We start from the raw sequence: 18,852 nt of genomic DNA, 5'->3' as shown, positions 1-18,852 counted from the left end.
CGGGCTGCCCCTCGGACCAGTTCCGCCCCCCCCGGAAGTACGTCAGACACGCGCCGGAAGGGGCTGGCGTGCTGTCGCGTGAGAGCGGGCGGAAGCGGCAGGCGCTGCGAGCAGGAGCTTCCGGCGGAGCGGGCGGCACTTCGGGCGGGATCGGCGGCGGGAGCGCGGGAGCCGCAGCCATGGTGAGCTGCGTGCTGGCGGGCGGTGCGCGCCGCGCAGCGCCGGCTCCCGGTGTAACCGCGGTGTCTTGCAGACGGTGGGGAAGAGCAGCAAGATGCTGCAGCACATCGACTACCGCATGCGGTGCATCCTGCAGGACGGGCGCGTCTTCATCGGCACCTTCAAGGCCTTCGACAAGCACATGAACCTCATCCTCTGCGACTGCGACGAATTCCGCAAGATCAAGTGAGCGGCGCGGCTCGCACTGGGATTCCCGGGCGCTGCCTCCCGGTACCGGCTGCGTGCGGCGAGTGGGCCAGCAGCGGGCCAGGGTCTGCTGCCCGCTTGTGCACGTGCAGTCGTGGTTTTAGCCTCGTTTGTCAAATCCCCAAACCACCGAGGCTAAAGGGGCACTTTGAGTTATTTCTTAATAACCGAATTATACCTTTACATCATGCCAACAGTCACTGAACAGTTGAGCATCATGGGGAAAACAATCACGGAGATAATGTGTGTCTTGTGTTCAGACTCGACTATGTACTTAGCTTAAGGCATATAGAAATGGGTTTACAGTAGGTTCTGCTCTCGGCAGTAGCCTACTTATATATTCCATTGCAAATTCAAAGAATAGCTTTGGGTCTTGTTTGTTTTTTTAATCTCTGACTTGCAATGTTTTCTTTTTACCAGACCTAAAAATTCCAAGCAGCCGGAGCGGGAAGAGAAACGAGTCCTTGGTCTTGTGTTGCTGCGAGGAGAAAACCTAGTGTCCATGACAGTTGAAGGACCACCTCCGAAAGATGTAAGGAGAATGAGCATAGAACTAAGGAGAAAGGGAAGGGTTGTCTGATAAATTTGCTGTCTTGCAGAAGGATGCTACTACAGCATTGTCCTGCACTTCTAAATGCTATTGTGACCAGGTCCAACAAATTTTGGCTGTAGGAAGCTGTCCAATTAATGCCCAAGCCCACAGAGAGATAGGGCATTAATTGGACAGAGGAAGTCTGCGAGCATCTCTAGGATCTAAGGATTTCTTTGTCAATAATGTTTCTTTTGGGGGGTCTGTTTTCAGACTGGAATTGCCCGAGTACCTCTTGCTGGAGCCGCTGGAGGACCAGGAGTTGGGAGAGCAGCAGGCAGGGGAGTACCAGCTGGTGCACCCATGCCACAGGCTCCAGCAGGATTAGCTGGCCCTGTCAGAGGAGTGGGAGGACCATCTCAACAGGTGAAGTGCTATGACCCATTAAAATTGTTGTTTCGCATATTCTGGGGTGGCTTTTAATTCTTTGTACCAAATATGATGCAGGAAATTGGTGGAGGAACTGTTCCTTAGTTTCTGTTACCAGGGAGTTTGAACCTGGCAAGGCTTTTTTGGTACTAGATCCCCCTAGGAACTCTGTTTTGTATGATGGAAGACGAGGCTTGAAAAGTGTAGCTTCTCGCATGAAATTCAAGTATTATCCCTTGAACTGTATTACAGGGTTTTAGCATTATGCTGTACATTAAAAGGGGAGTAGCATAATTTATAAAGGGATAATAATGAATTTTGTGTATTTTTTATGTATTAATATAAAGCAGATGTTGTGCTGTTTCTTTGTGAACCTCTGTCTTGTTTGCAGGTGATGACACCTCAGGGTCGTGGAACAGTCGCAGCTGCTGCTGCTGCAGCCACTGCGAGCATAGCAGGAGCACCAACTCAATACACACCAGGGCGTGGAGGTCCTCCCCCACCCATGAGCAGAGGAGCACCTCCTCCAGGTTAAGAATCGCTCTATGGAGTGGGGCCGAAAGGAGCTTGTGTTATGTGGTAAAACTGGTGATAAAAAGATGTTGATATCAAGACTGCTCAAGAGCTGGTATTATGGAGGATTTTTCTGATATCCAACTAGTGCGTTGAATATTCAGGTGGGTTTATATGCTTATTCTTTCTCTGGCTTAAGGAATGATGGGACCTCCTCCTGGCATGAGACCACCTATGGGCCCACCAATGGGAATGCCACCTGGCCGAGGTGCTCCTATGGGAATGCCCCCACCAGGCATGAGACCACCACCCCCAGGAATGAGAGGTGAGTGGAGGTTATCTTAAATGCCTAGAAGCTAGAAGCAGCTGTAACATAAATGTCTGAAGGATGATACGTTCTAGTGCCTCCCTAGCTCTGGTAGTTGTCAGTAAATACCTCAGTACAGAAAACAGGGTCCCTAAGGCCACTTTGAGCATGGCGAAGAAAATGTTTCTGGTTTAGCTTTGCTGCTTTCCTTTTCACTACTCAACTCTTTGCTTTATTCCCAGGACCCCCTCCACCTGGCATGCGTCCACCAAGGCCATAAGCTACCCTATAACATACCTTAAAACTGTGGGAAGACCAGTTAAGGGAATGTACCGAGCAATACTGCCTGTCAGAACCTTGCTATGTACATTTTAGATTTGCTGCTTGTGAAGTTTGCCTTTTTTAATAAAGTTCAAAAATCCCGGACTTCACTGGTATATTTCGGGAGTGGAGCTGTTATTATTCACTGCTGTGCTTTGGTCATCCCAGAAGAAGAGGGGGTTTGAGGCAAAAACCTCAGTTTGTAGTGACAGCTCAAAGGTTAACAGTTGATCTGGGCCGCTTAAGTCTGTTTCTTACGGGAATTACAACATATCCATATAAGTTTATTAAGGCTGATGAAGGGGGAAACGTTGGGGTGGTGGAAATGATAAAAATTCAAAGAAAGAGTTTTAACACTTCACTGTTCTGAATTCTCACTGGTGGCTGTATTAGTGTCATGGTTTAAGCCCAGCCAGTAACTCAGAACCACAACGCCCCTTGCTCACTCACTGCCTTCTTCCCCCACTCCCAGAGGGATGAGGAGAACGGAAAGAACTCAACTCCCGTGGGTTGAGATAAGAACAGTCCAGTAAGTAAGGTATAACGTAAAACCACTACTGCTACCACCAATAATAATGAGAAGGGAAATAACAAGGGGAGAAAATGCAACTGCTCACTACCTGCCTACCACTACCCAGCCCGACCCAAGCAGTGATCTGGGCCTTCCAGGTAACACACCCCCCCCCCCAGTTTATATACTGGGCATGACCTGCTGTGGTATGGAATACCCCTTTGACTACTTTGGGTCGGGTGTCTTGTATCGTTTTCTCCCGTCTTCTTGTGCCCCTCCTCACTGGCAGAGCACAAGACTGACACTTCTTGATCAGGGTAAACATTACTTAGGAACAGCTAAAAACATTGGTCTGGTATCAGCACTGTTCTCAGGCTGAAGCTGAAAACACAGCACTGCACCAGCTTTGAAGAAGGAGAAAAATAACTTGTTACAGCTGAACCCAGAACAATTAGGAATGGTGATCTCTGATGCTCTGTGTTAAGCTTGATCATTACAGGTGGAGCTGCATTGTTTCTAGTCAAAAAAGCAAGCCAGGCTCCACAAACCTATCATTAGCTACATACAATAATGTAAACCAGCCTGCATTCTGGTTGTTGGCTTCACTTTATAGCTGCTTGCTTTTCAGTAAGGAGGGAGCTGTCTGCCTGCCCCCTCCTCCCCTTTTGAAGATATTCCTTTCTTCTGAGAGCAGGCTCTTGGAGTTTTAGTTTCGTGAAGCCATTGTTTCAGAAACAGGCTCTTAACTGTAGAAATCCTTTTCACCCAGATTAATTAATCGAGACCACAGAAGTACATGAACAAAGCACTATGTGCTCCAGGCTTTGCTGTAAAGACAATTTGACTTTCATGACCTAGAAGTTTGCTAGAAAGATGTAACATATCCCAGCTCTCAATTGCTCTTGCTACTGTATAAGCAGAGGAAATGGTTTAGGGGAAAAAAAATAAATCCTTTATTGCATGGTCTGCTGAAGATGTTTTCACACAGGATCTTCAAACAGGTATTAACAAACATCCCAAAGCTATTCCAGAACTTTAATAAAAACTAATCAATTTTACTGGAGTTGTCTCCTTGCAGTACGAAAATAGCATGTCTGATTTACCCATTTGGTGATGGCCAACAGTTCTTACTTTCTTTTGTATCTGAAAGAGAAGATACTTGAAATGACATTCCATCACCCTAACTCTGAATGATAGAAAATGCTCAGTGCTGTTCCTTATCTAGGCAATGCTCTCCCACATTAACAGCACATTTCTAGGCTTTTAAGGCAGTATCCCTGATTGCCCTAGCATCAGACCGACAGTAAGACTGCAGAACCAACCAACGCTTTAGCAAGGATGTTTAAACAATCACAAAAAGAGGAAAGAGAAAGCAGGGGGAAAAAAAAGTCTTGAATAAGCAAGTAAAAGGTGCTATACCTGGACCTGGATTTGAAGTTTCCTCCTTTCCTATGCTGGGCCATACCCAAGCGTTTTCGATCTTCATATGACGGGCTTTTTAAGAGAGGAGAGAGGGGGAGACAAGATAAAAAACACTGAAGTACATCAATAGCACAGGTACATACTCTGACACCCCCTTCTCTGCTCTGCCCACCTTTTGCCCCAATATCCCTCAAAGTATCCCTCAGAAAGTCCAAAGATGCAAAGAAAAAAATTCTCATCTACTAAAGTGTGGACCATTACTGTAAGGCATTACCCAGCTCGGTACTGCTGCAGTGCTCTCCTGCTCGTGTTGGTGAGCTCTTCATCAAACACAGACACTTTTTTCTTCCTTTTGGGGCCTGACAGAGACAATAGTCAGAACATTCACTGTAGAGAGATGGCCACAGCATCACCTTGTTTACTAGAGCTCAGTAGCCTTGACCACATAGTTAGCCTAACCATGAGGAAAAGCAACCACGCACCCTGGCCAGCACCTGTAGCCATTCTTTCACAGATCAGTGTCTCCCTCTAAACAAATTAATTCGGTTTACCTGTTTGTAGCAAAGTAAGTGACACAAAGTAAGTCAGCTGCAAACCAAAAATCTCCACCTGCTGGTACTGCTGCTGGCTCCTCTTCTGGCAAGGCTCTGGCTCGCTTTGCTCGGCGATTCCTTTTTGCCAGCCGCTCAGCATACATTTGAGATTTCAAGATTTCAAACTGTGACCTCTCCTCTGGCTGAAAGGTGTTAAAATGCAAGTTTGCAGTGATGTGAGGTTTTGCCAAGGAAAACTAGGATAATCCACCCAAGTTCTTGCTTGTCCATAAATATACTCACTGTCATTTGGACTTTTTTCTGTCTGTCTTGCATAAATTTCTTCCTTTTCTTTTTGCCTCGTAATGCTAAGTCAAACTCCTGCAGGGCTTTAGCCACTGGAGGAGTAAAGAAAAACATAGAATAAAAAACCTCTTAAAGTACAAAGCAGAGTCCAGTTGTAACTATGGAATTTAAAATGGCAGCAGTGTCAATTACTCACACTTCTCTTTCTTCCTCTCCTCACGGGTCTGAAACCAACTCCGCTCCAAACCCTCACCCACAGTCTCTTGCTTTCCTGTCTCCAGCTGCTTCTTCGCCTTATTGATCTGAGATAATTCAGGCAAAAAGTGAGCTCATAAAAAAGATCTTTCTTTTCTAAAGTAGGCAGGTTAAGTACATTATGGCAGCCTCCTTATGTACTACACCTACTCCAGATCCTAAAAAAAAGTAAGGTAAAAAGAAGTAATTCCTAAAACAAAGCTTACCTGGGCCTCTGACTGCTGCATCTCACGTTCCTCACGCTCCAAGCACAGAACTGCATAAACATCTTTCTCTAGATTCTCAATCTTCTCTCGAAATTTTACTATGACATCTAAGAACAATACAGCATGAACATTAGAAACAGCTCATGTAAGTCCATCGTATTTTTCAGTACATCTCTCAGTGTCCCTCTGTACCACAATATTCCCTGTGTACTGCTCTCCTGCTTTTTACCTCAGTGAAGTGCGTACCTTGAGGGAGAATTCTGGCTTTCACTGCTGTTTTGGCAGTCTTCACAATATCCTTCAGCATCTTGCGCTCTTCCTCACCCACAAGTGAAACTGAACGACCAGCCCTGCCTGCTCTTGCTGTCCGACCCACTCGATGAACGTAGTGCTTAATGGTGTTTGGCATGGTAAAATTGATTACCTATAGCAGGAAAACTGTTAGTAGGGAAACAACATTAAAGGAGTCATTAAAAAGCTCAACATTGCAAATACTCACTGTTTTAACACCTTCGATATCAAGTCCACGTGCAGCCACATCTGTAGCTACCAAAATATCAATCTGCTCATCCTTAAAGCGCCTGAGCAGAGACAGCAAATGCATTAGCAATACAGCCATCCATTTCTACCCCAAGTATTCTACCTCCTAACTTCTCTTTTGCCCGTGACTGCCAACGAAGCCTGCTAATACCTGAGTGCTTCCAGACGCTGTGCCTGAGAGAGGTTCCCATGAAGCTCACCAACCCGCAGACCCATCAGCCCCAGTAGGATGTGCATACGGTGAGCTTGCTTCTTGGTCTGGGTGAAAAGCATCACATGATCTGGGAAGGTTCGAGTCAGAAGAGCTGAAAGAAAGCCTTCTCAGGAGCCTGCTTCACAGTCACCTGCTGATTCCAGTTTTTCTTTGCTCATCACTAACCTGATACAATGGCCTCACGATCCCCCTCTCGGTTGGGTCTGATCCTGATAAATTCCTGCCGCAGGAAAGGGGCAACATCTGTGTTGCTGTTCACAAAAATTCGAATGGGATTTTTCAGGGAAACAGAAGCCAAATCGTTCACCTACCAAAACAGATTAAGAGAAAAAAGTTCATATAATCTCTGGTAAAAGATTACACAAAGCTGTATTCGACTTTCTGCCACAGTAAGTCTCTCAGCAGCCTATCTTACCTCCTCTGTCATTGTGGCAGAGAAAAGCATTGTCTGATGATGGTTGGAGCACAACCTGATTATCTCTTTCATCTGTTCCTCAAAGTATTCATCCAGCATCCTACACAGGAGAAAAACAGCAATGTAAGGCAGCTTCATTTGATTCTAGCTAAGAAACATTACTTAAAGCAGGGCAACAAAGACTGCCCTATAGCCTGGGAAATGGAAAGCAGGAAACTACCATCTCATTTTTCACTGCTGACCTGCTTAGCTTACCTGTCTGCTTCATCCAAAATCAGCACCTCAACACTGCTCAGATGAAAAGAAGGGCAGTTGTGGAGATGATCAATCAGTCGCCCAGGAGTGGCGATAAGAATGTCTGGCCCAGAGCGCAGAGCTGCTTCCTGAGTCTTCACATCTAGGCCACCTGAAAGAGAGCGAACATGGACTACTGACTACCGCAGCAGGATGCACAGATGCAAATTGCCTGAGGAATGGGAAACAATTCAGATTAAAACCACCTTTTCTTGCTCAGAAACCAACAAGTAAGAAGTGTGGCATAGTATTAGAAATAAGATTTTAAACCACAGTACACCCACTAGAAGCATACCTGCAATAACCATACAGTCTCCAGTTTCACAACAGTGCAGCAGTTTACAGTGAGCTGCACAGTTCACTCACCTACAGCAAGGCAGGTTGTGACGCTGCTGAACTGTGCCAGCTGTTTTGTGACAGAGTGCACCTGAATGCCCAGTTCTCGTGTTGGCACAAGAACCAAAACCCTTGTTACTGGAGCCTGGCGAGGCTTATAAATCAGGCGTTCCAGGACAGGCAAGATGAAGGCAGCTGTTTTACCTAAATAAGAAGAGTAAGAATTACCAATTATTGTGAATATCTAACTTTTGATGTTTCCCGTGCCCTGCTCAACCCCCTACCTGTCCCAGTGGCAGCACAGGCACAAATATCCTTCCCCAGAAGAGCCACTGGGATACAAGCCTTCTGAATTGGAGTTGGTTGCTTGAAGCCAAGAACTGTGATTGCCTACAAAGGACACAGAGCAATTAAACTCTGCCTCTAGTATAATCACACCTGGAATACTGTGCCCAGTGCTGGGCTTATCAGTACAAGAGACATGGACATACTGTAAAGAGTCCAGCAAAAAGACACAAACATTATGAAGGGACTGGAGCACCTCACGTAGGAACATTTTTCAGAGTAACATGTAATAACTAAACTAGGTAAATACCTTCAGCAAAGGTCGTGAAAGATTCATGTCCTGGAATGACAAGTTATCATCATATTGGGACGCATCTTCAAAAAAGCTCCCTGCTTCCTAGAAACAGCAACACGACCACCACAACATGTTACCAATGGGCTCTGGGCTGTTTTTTTTGAGTTCACTTTGTTAACCAAAGTCAAATTCCTCCACAAGAAACACTGGAGAATGACCTAGTGTCACTCTGTCTAACACTTACTATTTCTCCCTTTTTTGATCTCCTCCGTTCCTTCACTTTGACTGTATCTGCAGAGAAACATGATAGTAATTGACAAGCACAGCTAAACACATAACAAGACATGGCAATGACCATAATCTTTTTTTTTTTGTCTGAATGAGTTATTGAGGGAGAAGCCTCAGAAACAAGTACAGGCAGGCAACAGAGTAAAATGCTCAAACAAAGCATTTTGCTCAGAAGCAATATCACAGAAGGAAGACAAGTTCTTGCTCACTCCCAGCAAAGTTTCACTACAGACTTTTCTCTAGTGAGCCAGGAGTCTGTCAGATCCTTGCCCCTCAACCATCTCCCTATGTACTGCTAATACCTGCTTTTGTGAAGATAGCTTCATTGTCCAATAAACATTGAGACTCCACATCTTCTCCATCCCTACTGAAATCCTCACACTCCCTCTTTTTTATTTGATTATCCTCGTTCTCCACATCTTCATCTCTCACTTTTGCTTGTTCAGCCTCTCTTTCCTAAGAAGAGATTAAAAAGTTTTAAAAAATAAAAGGACAAAAAGAAACATCAATCCTTTGTGAGCTTTGTTTTGTTGCTATTATCAGCCCATGGTTTTGCATAACTTTAGGCATTAACAATTCTGCATTCCTATCACGTGTGGCTGCAAAACAAGCTGAGGTCATGAGCTCAGGATGCTGTCAGAGCCTGTGCCCCTGGAGGGAATGCAGTAGGAGGCCAAACCCATGCCAGTCTTCAGCAATGAGAGGCTGAAGGCTCTGACCTGGAACTTCCTTCTCTGTCTCACTTTCTCAATCTTCTCATCCAGTGTCGTAGCTGCTCTCTAGGCAGAAAATCACAAAAGAAGAGCTGTAATAAGTGCATGGGAAAGCCGGGGGCACTGTGCTTTGACACTGTGGCCCCCGCCTCAGGCCTCACCTTGCTGCGGAGGTGGCGCAGTGTCTCCGCCCAGGCGCCTTCCCCACCGGCCTCCGTCTCACCAAAGACGAAACCGGCGCTGAAGTCCCCGCCTGTGGGCCCGCGCCGCCTGGGACCCGGCGCCCGGAGCAGATCCTGTTACAATACCCGTGAGCAACGTCCGCAGGACGGTCAAACCGGACCGCGCAGACCCAGACCCCGGCCCGGCCCCGGAGCGATGCGATCGGATCCAATCCGATCCGACCCAACCCAACCCGACCCGACCCGACTCGACTCAACGCAACGTGGGCCAACCCAGCGCGATCCAATTCGAACCGGGCCCCGCACCAGCCAATCCGGCCCGGCCCATCCTCGACCCAGGCAACAGCTATTGCCCGGCCCCACCTCCTCATCCTCGGAGTCGCCAGACTCGGGGTCCTGAGGCCCCACGTCCCCCTCTGCGATGGTGCCCACCAGGCCTAAGCTCTGCAGCATGGCCGCTCCCAGCAGCGCCACCACAACACCGCCCCGCCCCGCTCCGCCCCCCGGATGCCGCGCATGCGCAATGGCGGCCGGACGCTCGCTTGTGGGTGGGGCAGTGGCTGCCCCTCCTGCCGGGCGGGACAGAACCTGGGGGCTGCGTGAGGGATGCGGAGCGCCTGCGGCTTCCCCTGCACCCGGCGGCCGGTAGCGGAGGCGGGCGGGGGGCGCTGCCCGCCGGGGGTGCCTGGGCCGGGCCGAGCCCCCTAGTAGGGTTAGGGTTAGGGTTAGGGTTAGGGTTAGGGTTGGGGTTGGGGTTGGGGTTGGGGTTAGGATTAGGGTTAGCCAAGGGCCAGCACAGGAAAGTACGTCTAGTAAAGACTGCAGGCTGCACTTGCAGGGAATTCTGTTCTGCATAGGAATTCTTATGCTGCAGGATAAACTAAAACCTCTACAAAGAGTACCAGACTTCTACAAGCGTGTAGCAGACCTAACCGATTCTATGAGCAGAATCGATGCAAGTGAGAGGAAGGGGGTGATAAAGCAGCTGGAGGAAGTCCAGGGGTGGCTGGATGAGCCACAGCTCAGTTTTACAGCACAGGATCTCTTCGACCTGCAGCCTGAGACCTGGCAAGGTGCAGATGGAAAGTGTGACGATACACCCAGCACTTGCAGCAGAGATTGCCAGTGCCTGTGAGATCCTGGAAGGGACAAAGAAGTTCACAGAGGAGTATGAGGCTACTGCAAAGGCTGACCTGGCTATGCTTTGTGCTGCCTTGCCTGTGTCAGGATTATAGATCTCTGAAGCTGAGCAGCTGTAGATTGTCACTGCTGTTGGCTGTCCCCCTGGACACTGATTCAAGTGCAAAAATGGGCATATCTATGTGACTGGGAGCTGTGGATGGACAATGGAGAAGAGCAAGTGCCCAGAGGCAAGCAGTCATTGGCGGAACAAACGACAATCTTGACAGCACTAACAGCCTCGCCTCTGAGATGAACGGTGCGACCCACGCACCATGCTCTTAGGTGACCAACAACCTGCTCAGAGGAGCTGCGCTGGCTGTAGCGGCTGCCGGCGTCGCTCCTGCTTCTCTTGAGCCGGGGACGCCGCTAACAACGTGCTGGGAGGCGAAGGGTCCCGTCCGCCGGGGCACGGAACTCGCTCGCCGGAAGAGGCGATGTAGCGGTCTGCCGTTACCCGGAAGCGGACTTGACGCACAGTGCGTCGGTGACCGGAAGGGGCGGGGTGTATCCGCTGGCACCTCTCGAAGCCATGGAGGGTCGGGAGCCGCTGCTGGTCCTGCGTGGCGCGCTACGGGCGGTGCTGGCACGGGTCCGAGGTGGGTTTTGGGGCCGAGCGGGGTCTGAGCCGAGCTGACTCTTCGCTGACTGAGGTTTCTTTCTGCCGTTTCAGAGGGCGAACCGGGCGAGGGCCGTGAGCCGTTCGAACTGCCGCTCTTCTGGGACGCGCTAGGTACGGGTAGTGGAGCGGGCCGGCGGTGGGCCGCGCGCGGGGTCGGCCGCGCAGAAGGTGCTGGGCTGGGTCAAGACCGGCGCGGGGCGGGCCGAGGCGCGGGTCTGTCGTGGGGGAGAGATCCCGGCATGTTTCTGGCCACGGCCTTGGCACTTGCCCTCCACTGCAAGGCGCTGGCGTTGGTACAGCAGCGGCCAGTATCAGACAGTTGGTACAAAACAAGCTACAAAGGGCATTAGAGCAACCTGATCTAGTGGAAGGTGTCCCTGCCCATGGCAGGGGATTGGAACTTGATTAGTTTTACGGTGCTTTCCAACACAAAGCAGTCTGTCATTCTATATTTTTGAAAACCTTTGGTCTCAGTTGAAGCCTCACAGCATCCTGGTGAAGGTATCGTGGACCAGGACACAAAATGTGGTTGTGGATATCACTACCAACTAAGTAAAAAAACATGGAATAAACATGGCACAAATGTACTGTGGAATTTTTCTTTTTGTGTATTGTTTGGATGGAAGAAATTACAATCAAGCAGCAGGGCAAAGTAGCATCAGAGGTGTTGCTCATCTGGCTGCTCTGTTCTTTCATCTTGTACCCAAGTTACTTTCTATTCTGTTGTTCCCACTGGATCCTTTCTAGGTCAGACATTCAAAGTAACATCACAAGAAGCTACAAAGCTGAGTCTGGCATTCTCAAGGCCTCCACTGACTTCTGCTGAGGTGAGTGAAAGCCCTCACAGTGAAATAGCTTTGTGTGTGAGACAAGTTTCAGGTATCTCTTAGTTCATTTGACTAAACAAACTCACTTGGTTCATCACAAAAAAGGGATGTCTGGGTGGACTATCCACTGTAGGGTGTATTAATGAAGTTCAGGAATTCTCCAGAAAACTAATTTCTGTAAGATAGGAAGATGTACTGAATAGAAGTAATTTTACATTCTTTTCTTTAATATCTACAGCTGATTGCTGATAGATACAGGATATTGGACAGTACAGACCTTAGATTTAACTTTCCAGTACCTAAAGGGGGCCTGCAAGAATGCTGGAGAGGGACTGTTTACAAGGGCCTGTAGGGACAGGAAAAGGGGGGATGTCTTTAAACTGACAGAGGGGAGATTGAGATGAGATGTTAGGAACAAGTCATTGGTGTGAGGTTGGTGAGGCCCTGGCACAGGGTGCCAAAGAGAAGCTGTGGCTGCCCCATCCCTTGCGGTGTTCAAGGCCAGGTTGACAGAGGGTCTTGGAGCAACCTGCTCTAGTGGAAGGTGTCCCTGCCTGTGGCAGGGGTTGGACTTGGATGAGCTTTAAGGTCCCTTCCAACACAAACTAGTCTGTCATTCTGTATTTTTGCTGTTAATTCAGAGACATTTGTAACACCTGTTTTTGGATGAGAAAAAAGAAAGCCATCTAGTTCAGAATAATGATCTAAGGTACTTCTCTTTAATGCATGACTGCTACATGAGGACATGTTTTGCTGCCAAATCATGAGGTGACTTAAGATGTATACAGCTTGCTTACTGTATCTTCTTCTTGTGCTGTATTTGTTTCTCAAGCAAGGTGGCTATTACTGTGCTTCCCTTTTCTCAAAGTATCTGAATGTGATTGCTTGTGAGACCTTCTAAATTCTGTGCAGCCATGGACTATTCACAGTTAACCTTTTACCTGTCCATTTTCAGGATTGCCAGAAGCTGAGTGAAGACGTCCAAAATGCCATTCTTGCAGTTGCCACAGTGTACTACTGGCTCCCCAAAGGCCAAGGTGAGATAATGACAGCTGGGTAGGCACCAATATATAGGATGCTGGTTCTTTCGCCACTGTATAAAGAAACCCAGTATTTCAGTGCCTAATGTAAGATCTGGCATCTGCAGGAAAGCAAGTTCTCTTGAGCAGGCAGTCCCATTATCAGCTGTGCTGTAGACTTGCACTTGTTTGAGTGAACCACTTTTCTGTCTACTCCTTTAGATTTCCATCTGTGAAAGAGTGACAATGTTGGAAGTTGTATAGTTGACTGAGTGTTCGTATTTATAAAGTTTTCATATTTATGAAGTGTTGAGATCCTTGTCCAGAGTAATTTATAACTTCATTTATACAGTGTATCCACACAGATTGAGCAGGCTGTGTGTCCATCTTAGCAGTTGCTTTCTGTTGGTGCTGCCTTTGTGGCAACTTTCTTGCTCTTTCTCAATCTTCACCAGGTACTACTCTTCGGAAGATGGTACGAGATGCTACCACTGAAGTAGTGCAAGGAATGATCCAACTCACAGAAACAATTCTCAGTGCTCCATTGGAGAGGTAGTGATTTTCAAGGGGGGAAAAAAGGAGAGAAAGTTACAAGCATATTTGTTAGGAAGCTGCAAGTGCAGACTGCTCCCTAAGGGAAGGGGGAAGGCAGAAGCAGAGCATTGTTATGAAGCAGGAAGAGGTAGTGGCCTCATCAGCAAAGGCCCTGTACCTCTGTGCCTGAGTGAGCAGAGCAGTGCTGGTGAGGTTCAGTTGAGAGTCCAGATGATAAGACAAGCCCGTAGCAGTGAGGTCAAGCTGGAAAGTCAGGCCAGCAAGTCAGGATCAGGGTCAGCTCCAGAGGGAGTAAACAGCATCATACACCATCTAGTGATTGCCCAGCACATCTGTTACAATGAGTTGGGTCTGAGGTGAAGGCAGGGAGGTCAAATCCATTGGTCAGGATCCAGGTCAGAATCAAAGAGAAGTCTCATACCCCTTTGATATGAGTATGAGACTTCTACCTTGTATATAGCCAACTAAACTCCTGGGAGGGTGGAATGCCCTTCAGGGCCCTCACAGTGCCCTCTTGTTCCAGTGACCTGAGTCAGGTACATTTGTCTTCATGGAGAATAGATTTTCATCCTGTCTGAGACAAGAAAAGATTCTGAGAGGAGGTTTACAATGAAGGCGCTGCATAGCATTTACTCTGGCAGTTTTTGCCCTTGGAGTGAACTGTCATACGCAGTGATTTTGTCACTTTATAAAGCTTGTCACTGGACTGATACAGACTGCTTCCTGTCCATGCATTACATGCCACTGCCCTTAGGCAGAGGTCAGCAGTCTAATACAGACTTCTGGTTTGCATAGATATTGAAAGATACATGCCTAAGCACCTTGAGAGGCCTTTGTAAGAGGCTTCTGCTTCTTTTTCCAGTGAATAATTAAACTCAGGAGAAACAAGCACTTTTAGCTTTACACAGACATGAAATACTAGTGACAGGCTGGTTGGTGACATCTTTCCAGCAGAGTTTCTACTAGTGTGCATCTTTGGTGCAGAAAGTAAATAGTCTAGCAGAGTAGTGTTACTGAGTTTAACTTCGGGGGGCTTTGTTTCGTTGCAGCTTGTCTCAGGAGCAGCTTGTATCAACTGGTGGTGTGTGGGAGGCATGTGAACAAGTGTCCAGTCTTCCACGAGGTGAGGATTGTATATGCAGAACAACAGAACTAGGACATGTTGTCTTGGAATATCAATAGCCCTTGCAAGGGACATTCTGGCTACTACAGTGAAGAGTCACTCATTCTGCAAAACCTGTCTGGGTTTGAAATGCTTAGAAACCAGGCCAGATGCTTTGCATTGCAGCAGTGCAGCTCTGAGCTCTGCAAAAAGTTTGATCCCATAATCTCAAGGTCTAACGATTGCAAACCAAGATGAGTGTTTTTGCAAACTGATTTGAATCGGTGTAGTGCCGTACTTTTCATCCTTTTACATTTGCAGATAACCAGGCAGCAGTTGCGTCAACTCTGGCTGCATGTCTAGGTGTGGTGAAGGATGCTCTGGAGGAGATGGAGCATGTAAGGAAGCCCCTCAGCTTTTGACGAACCTTCAGTGGTGAATTGCAGTGTGGTTTAGTGATGGAATACAGGGATTGTTTTATATACAGACTTTGGTTTAAATTTGTGCTGATATGACTTAGATTGGTTCTATGATCTAGCTGGATCTTAATGAGTGTTTAAACTCAAGCCTGCTTTACTTTATATAAGGTTTCCATAAAGCTATGTCCTGAATTGCAGGGGGATGTTGAGACAGCAGGGCAGGTTGATGTAACAATGGCATTACTTGCCAGATTCTTGCTGTTTGCTGTGTTGAATTGGGTTGGGGGAGTAGTTTTTCTTAATTACAGAAATTAACAGAATCTGGTAACTGAGGTTCTGGTCGGAGAGAGATTCCTCCATAAATTAGTTGTGTGATTTCTAAAGTATGTTTTCCTCCTGGGTATTGCCTGGGTATTGGTGGAATTGCTATTAGGCTCTGGGGTTTCAGTGCATCTGTGTTCTTAGGCTCTGGTGGAAGGGCAAGACCCATACAGTGACATCATGGAAGATGAAGAGCTGGGCTTTCGAGGTAACAGAGATACATATTGGTCAGAAGCTGACCGGAAGCTGCTTGGCTCCTGCATGGGATTAATGAAGGCTTCTAAAGCTTGCCTGAAGAAGGTCTTGGGTGTAGTGAAGGCTTATGGGAAAGCTGATTCTCCAGACCAGATTGCTCAGCTGGATGATCTTGCAGACATTGCTAATGAGATCAGTCCAAGGTAAGCAGGTCTCTCCCTTTTGCCACTTTTGCTCCAGAGCAGTCCCTGTCCTTGAGGTGTAGAGAACAGATTAGGAAAACCTTGTATAATACTGAAACTGTGAGATGGTGGTGGAAGCAGGTGTGCTGGGAAGACTATTAAGGTGTCGGCTGTTTAGAGTTGTGCAAGATGGGAGAGGAGCATAGAATCGAGTAGGCTGGAAAAGACCTTTAAGACCATCAAGTCCAACTATTCCCCCAGGACTCCCAAGGCCACCACTAACCAGTGTCACTGAGGGCCTCATCCACATGGTTTTTGAGCACTTCCAAGGGTGGTGATTCCACTACTGTCCTGGGCAGCCTGTTCCAATGCCTGACCACCCTTTTGGTGAAGAAATTTCTCCTAATACCAGTTTAAAAATCCCCTGGCACAGCTTGAGGCTGTTTCCTTTTGTCCTATCACTTGTTACCTGGGAGAAGAAACCAGCCACCTCTTCTCCTTTCAGGTAGTTGTAGAGAGCGGTAAGTCTCCCCTGAGCCTTCCACACTAATCTCCCTGAGGTACCTCAGCCATTCCTCATCGTACTTGTCCTCCAGTCCTTCACCAGCCCTATTGCCCTTCTCCTCTGGACCTGCTCCAGCACCTCAACGTCTCTTATTGAGTGGCCCAGAACTGAGGGCAGGATTCAAGGTGTGGCCCCACCAGTGCCCAGTACAGGGGGTTTATTACTTCCCTGGCCCTGCTGCCTATGCTATTTCTGATACAGGCCAGGATGCTGTTGGAATTCTTGGCTGCCTGGGCAGAAGCTGGATCATGTTTAACTCTGTCAATTAGCACCCCAAATCCTTTTCCATGGGCAGCTTCCCAGCCAGTCTTCCCCAAGCCTGTTAGCAGCACTTTGGTGTGGAGTTGTGGCCATGTCTCACTGTCTCACTCTTGAGGTGAGAGTGGCATGCACTTGTCTGAGAAGGCAATGAAAAGTATCCCATGGTTATGACTGCCACTGTGTCCTTGTTATGCAGTGCTGTTCCTGACATGTATTGAGGGTGGGTGTAAGCTTTGACCAGGATCCATGAGTTGTGCTATCAGGACTTTTTCTTCTGTTGCTCCCCTCTTCTGTTCTAGTGTTGATGAGCTGGCACTGAGCATGTATCCACCTATGAACCAGCTGGCTGTGCGGCTTAATGTAAGTATCTGCAGCCTGCATGCAGCTCTACTCACTTGGCTGTAGAGAAGGGGAAGAAACTGAATTGGAGAAATGACTGACTGTCAGGAAGAGGGTGTTAGTGACTGTCTCTGTAACAAGTTTTTTAGGGATGAAGAGTCCCCCTTTGGTTCCTGCAGACTTAGCTTCCTTCAGGTAGAAATGCATTCCTCATCTTTACTTTGACAGGGAAGAGGGTGGCCACTTAAGCTTTGGCTCTGAACTATAAACCATAGGGACATCCAGTGACAGTATCTCAGGAAAGTGAGGTCTAAGGCTGCCTCTTACTGCATGTCTTTCTCCTTGGGTAATGTAGACTTGCTCAAATAAAGTTATGTAAATTAAAAATATATATTAAAAATTCTCACAGTGAGCATGGTTAAGTACTGAAAGAAACTGATCAGAGCAGCAGTGGAATCCCTATCTCTGGCAATACTCAGAACTTGACTGGGCAAGGCCCTGAACAACCTGACTGAACTTTGAGGTAGGCCTTGTTTTGGGTAGGAGGCTGTATTAGATAACTTCCAGGTCTCCCGTGCGTCATAGATTAGCTATGTATCTTTTCATATCTGAGATTATTTTTGTATTCTTAATTTTGATTTCATGCCTTTGGCCCGTGGCTTGATTTTTTTTGAGGTAAAGAAATAAGGTATTGCTTAATACCAAATTGCATGACAGTTGATCACTTGTAAGTTTATACCGTAATATCAGTTACTAATTTCTAATAGGCTTTATCTTTTTAAAGAAAAAAGCATTTCAACATATGCTTTAAAACACAGTCTGTCTTTATTTTTGTCTGTCCCAGCCAGTGGCAGGCTGGGAGACCCTCCCTCCATGGCAGTGATAGATAACTTTTCTGCATCAGATCTGTGGCAGTTTTACTCATTCTTGGCTGTGCACCCTACTTTCTTTTCCAGTGCTGCTGAGTTCCTTTAAACATGTTTATCTGATGTTATTTCCTTTTTGTTTCTTTCTAGGCTGCTAAGTTGGCCTCGGTATTAAAGAAAGTCTTAGAGATTACAAGGTGAGTATGAGTTAGTTTTATATGTGTGTGTTCCCTGTTGATAGCTTTCTGCTTCCTAAGGTGCCTCATTTCTGGGCAGCAAATGCTGGGCATTTTGCAGTAATTATGATGTTAGTCAGTCACAAAGGAATGTAAGTAAGAACAGGATGGTAGGGATAAAAGTGGTTCCCACTGAAGACACACACATATAAGTTAAGGTTTGGCACTAGAGACACAGGTGTTGATTCTTCCTTGTCCAAAGCACTTGGGCTATAGCAGTTCTGTTTTAATGCCGTGGTAATGCAGCACTTCACAATACCCATGTGTTGTCTGGATGCATAGGTGTAAAGACACCCAGGAGGCTTTCCTAATGAATTTCCTCCACTTTTGCAGGACAAGCCATGTATGTCCACCATCAGAGGAAGGCTGGGTGCAGTTTCTAGCTGGTGCAGTAGATCACAACATGAACAAAATCAAGAACTTCACACAGGGTCAACTTTAGTTCTTCCGTGTGTGTGTGTTGCTGACACTGTTTCTGGCATGTACTTTTCCGGTGAATCTTGGTATTCTTCAGCTATTGGGAGAATGATAACAGTGTTTTTAGGAGAGAACTTTACTGTCACTTAGTAAAACTTTCCCAGGGAATTGCTCTTTGCTATTGCAGAAGGTATAATTTTGCCTGGATTCCTGTGATCCTGAAATGGTGCAGGGCTGCATCTTAATGCTGTGAATATGCCCCATTCTTCAGACATTGCAACCAGTATGGGTTCAAAGAAAATAAAATATTGCTAGATTTGCATGAGTGGCTTTATCTTTTCAGGTGGCAGAGGATATGTACAGAAGGAAGGGGTCTTGCTTCTTTTGCAGGAAGCTTAATGAACCATTAAAAACATGTAGTACTGCT

The 18,852-nt window shown here is 47.1% G+C and overlaps 3 protein-coding genes across 4 annotated transcripts; 2 read left to right on the top strand and 1 right to left on the bottom strand.

Annotated features, from left to right (window-relative positions):
- Positions 1 to 54: 54 nt before the first annotated feature.
- On the top strand, positions 55 to 2,635 carry SNRPB (small nuclear ribonucleoprotein polypeptides B and B1). The gene is made up of 7 exons (XM_062623787.1): positions 55 to 182; positions 254 to 405; positions 847 to 958; positions 1,229 to 1,381; positions 1,776 to 1,914; positions 2,097 to 2,222; positions 2,447 to 2,635. Exons 1-7 carry the CDS (start codon positions 180 to 182, stop codon positions 2,482 to 2,484), a joined length of 723 nt encoding a protein of 240 aa, XP_062479771.1. The 5' UTR covers positions 55 to 179; the 3' UTR covers positions 2,485 to 2,635.
- Positions 2,636 to 3,965: 1,330 nt separating this feature from the next.
- On the bottom strand, positions 3,966 to 9,804 carry DDX27 (DEAD-box helicase 27). Of its 2 annotated transcripts, none has more exons than XM_062623720.1 (21): positions 9,684 to 9,804; positions 9,300 to 9,434; positions 9,145 to 9,204; positions 8,728 to 8,881; positions 8,382 to 8,428; positions 8,153 to 8,239; positions 7,842 to 7,947; positions 7,588 to 7,761; positions 7,183 to 7,333; positions 6,928 to 7,027; positions 6,678 to 6,819; positions 6,450 to 6,603; positions 6,258 to 6,339; positions 6,005 to 6,182; positions 5,759 to 5,865; positions 5,494 to 5,599; positions 5,295 to 5,389; positions 5,068 to 5,194; positions 4,733 to 4,817; positions 4,456 to 4,530; positions 3,966 to 4,179 (listed from the first exon to the last, which is right to left on the bottom strand). In XM_062623720.1, exons 1-21 carry the CDS (start codon positions 9,771 to 9,773, stop codon positions 4,164 to 4,166), a joined length of 2,271 nt encoding a protein of 756 aa, XP_062479704.1. In that variant the 5' UTR covers positions 9,774 to 9,804; the 3' UTR covers positions 3,966 to 4,163. The 2 variants fall into 2 exon arrangements, with proteins under 2 accessions (XP_062479704.1, XP_062479705.1); XM_062623721.1 differs by having other exon boundaries at positions 6,450 to 6,579.
- A 454-nt stretch (positions 9,805 to 10,258) lies between these two features.
- On the top strand, positions 10,259 to 18,747 carry CCNDBP1 (cyclin D1 binding protein 1). Its single transcript, XM_062623783.1, has 11 exons — positions 10,259 to 11,098; positions 11,173 to 11,232; positions 11,869 to 11,948; positions 12,904 to 12,985; positions 13,423 to 13,519; positions 14,572 to 14,645; positions 14,946 to 15,022; positions 15,509 to 15,762; positions 16,867 to 16,927; positions 17,923 to 17,969; positions 18,342 to 18,747. The coding sequence occupies exons 1-11, from the start codon at positions 11,032 to 11,034 to the stop codon at positions 18,448 to 18,450; spliced, it is 1,008 nt and encodes a 335-aa protein (XP_062479767.1). The 5' UTR covers positions 10,259 to 11,031; the 3' UTR covers positions 18,451 to 18,747.
- Positions 18,748 to 18,852: the final 105 nt, after the last annotated feature.

Source organism: Pezoporus occidentalis, unplaced genomic scaffold (genome assembly GCF_034315485.1).
Source record: "Pezoporus occidentalis ecotype Australia unplaced genomic scaffold, CSIRO_AGI_Poc_V1 ctg259, whole genome shotgun sequence".
Taxonomy (NCBI): Eukaryota; Metazoa; Chordata; class Aves; order Psittaciformes; family Psittacidae; genus Pezoporus; species Pezoporus occidentalis.
This window is presented reverse-complemented; position numbering and strand designations above follow the sequence as displayed.

What these genes read in the sequence shown, in the direction of transcription:
- CCNDBP1 (XM_062623783.1), top strand. Translation starts at nt 11,032, where the DNA reads ATGGAGGGTCGGGAGCCGCTGCTGGTCCTGCGTGGCGCGCTACGGGCG. An exon ending in CTCAGTGCTCCATTGGAGAG is followed by an intron (nt 13,520 to 14,571) that starts GTAGTGATTTTC and finishes GTTTCGTTGCAG; the next exon opens with CTTGTCTCAGGAGCAGCTTG. An exon ending in AGTGTCCAGTCTTCCACGAG is followed by an intron (nt 14,646 to 14,945) that starts GTGAGGATTGTA and finishes TTACATTTGCAG; the next exon opens with ATAACCAGGCAGCAGTTGCG.
- DDX27 (XM_062623720.1), bottom strand. Translation starts at nt 9,773, where the DNA reads ATGCTGCAGAGCTTAGGCCTGGTGGGCACCATCGCAGAGGGGGACGTG. An exon ending in TTTCACGACCTTTGCTGAAG is followed by an intron (nt 7,948 to 8,152) that starts GTATTTACCTAG and finishes TGTCCTTTGTAG; the next exon opens with GCAATCACAGTTCTTGGCTT. An exon ending in TCGTGAGGCCATTGTATCAG is followed by an intron (nt 6,604 to 6,677) that starts GTTAGTGATGAG and finishes GCTTTCTTTCAG; the next exon opens with CTCTTCTGACTCGAACCTTC.
- SNRPB (XM_062623787.1), top strand. An exon ending in GACGAATTCCGCAAGATCAA is followed by an intron (nt 406 to 846) that starts GTGAGCGGCGCG and finishes TCTTTTTACCAG; the next exon opens with ACCTAAAAATTCCAAGCAGC. An exon ending in CAGAGGAGCACCTCCTCCAG is followed by an intron (nt 1,915 to 2,096) that starts GTTAAGAATCGC and finishes CTCTGGCTTAAG; the next exon opens with GAATGATGGGACCTCCTCCT.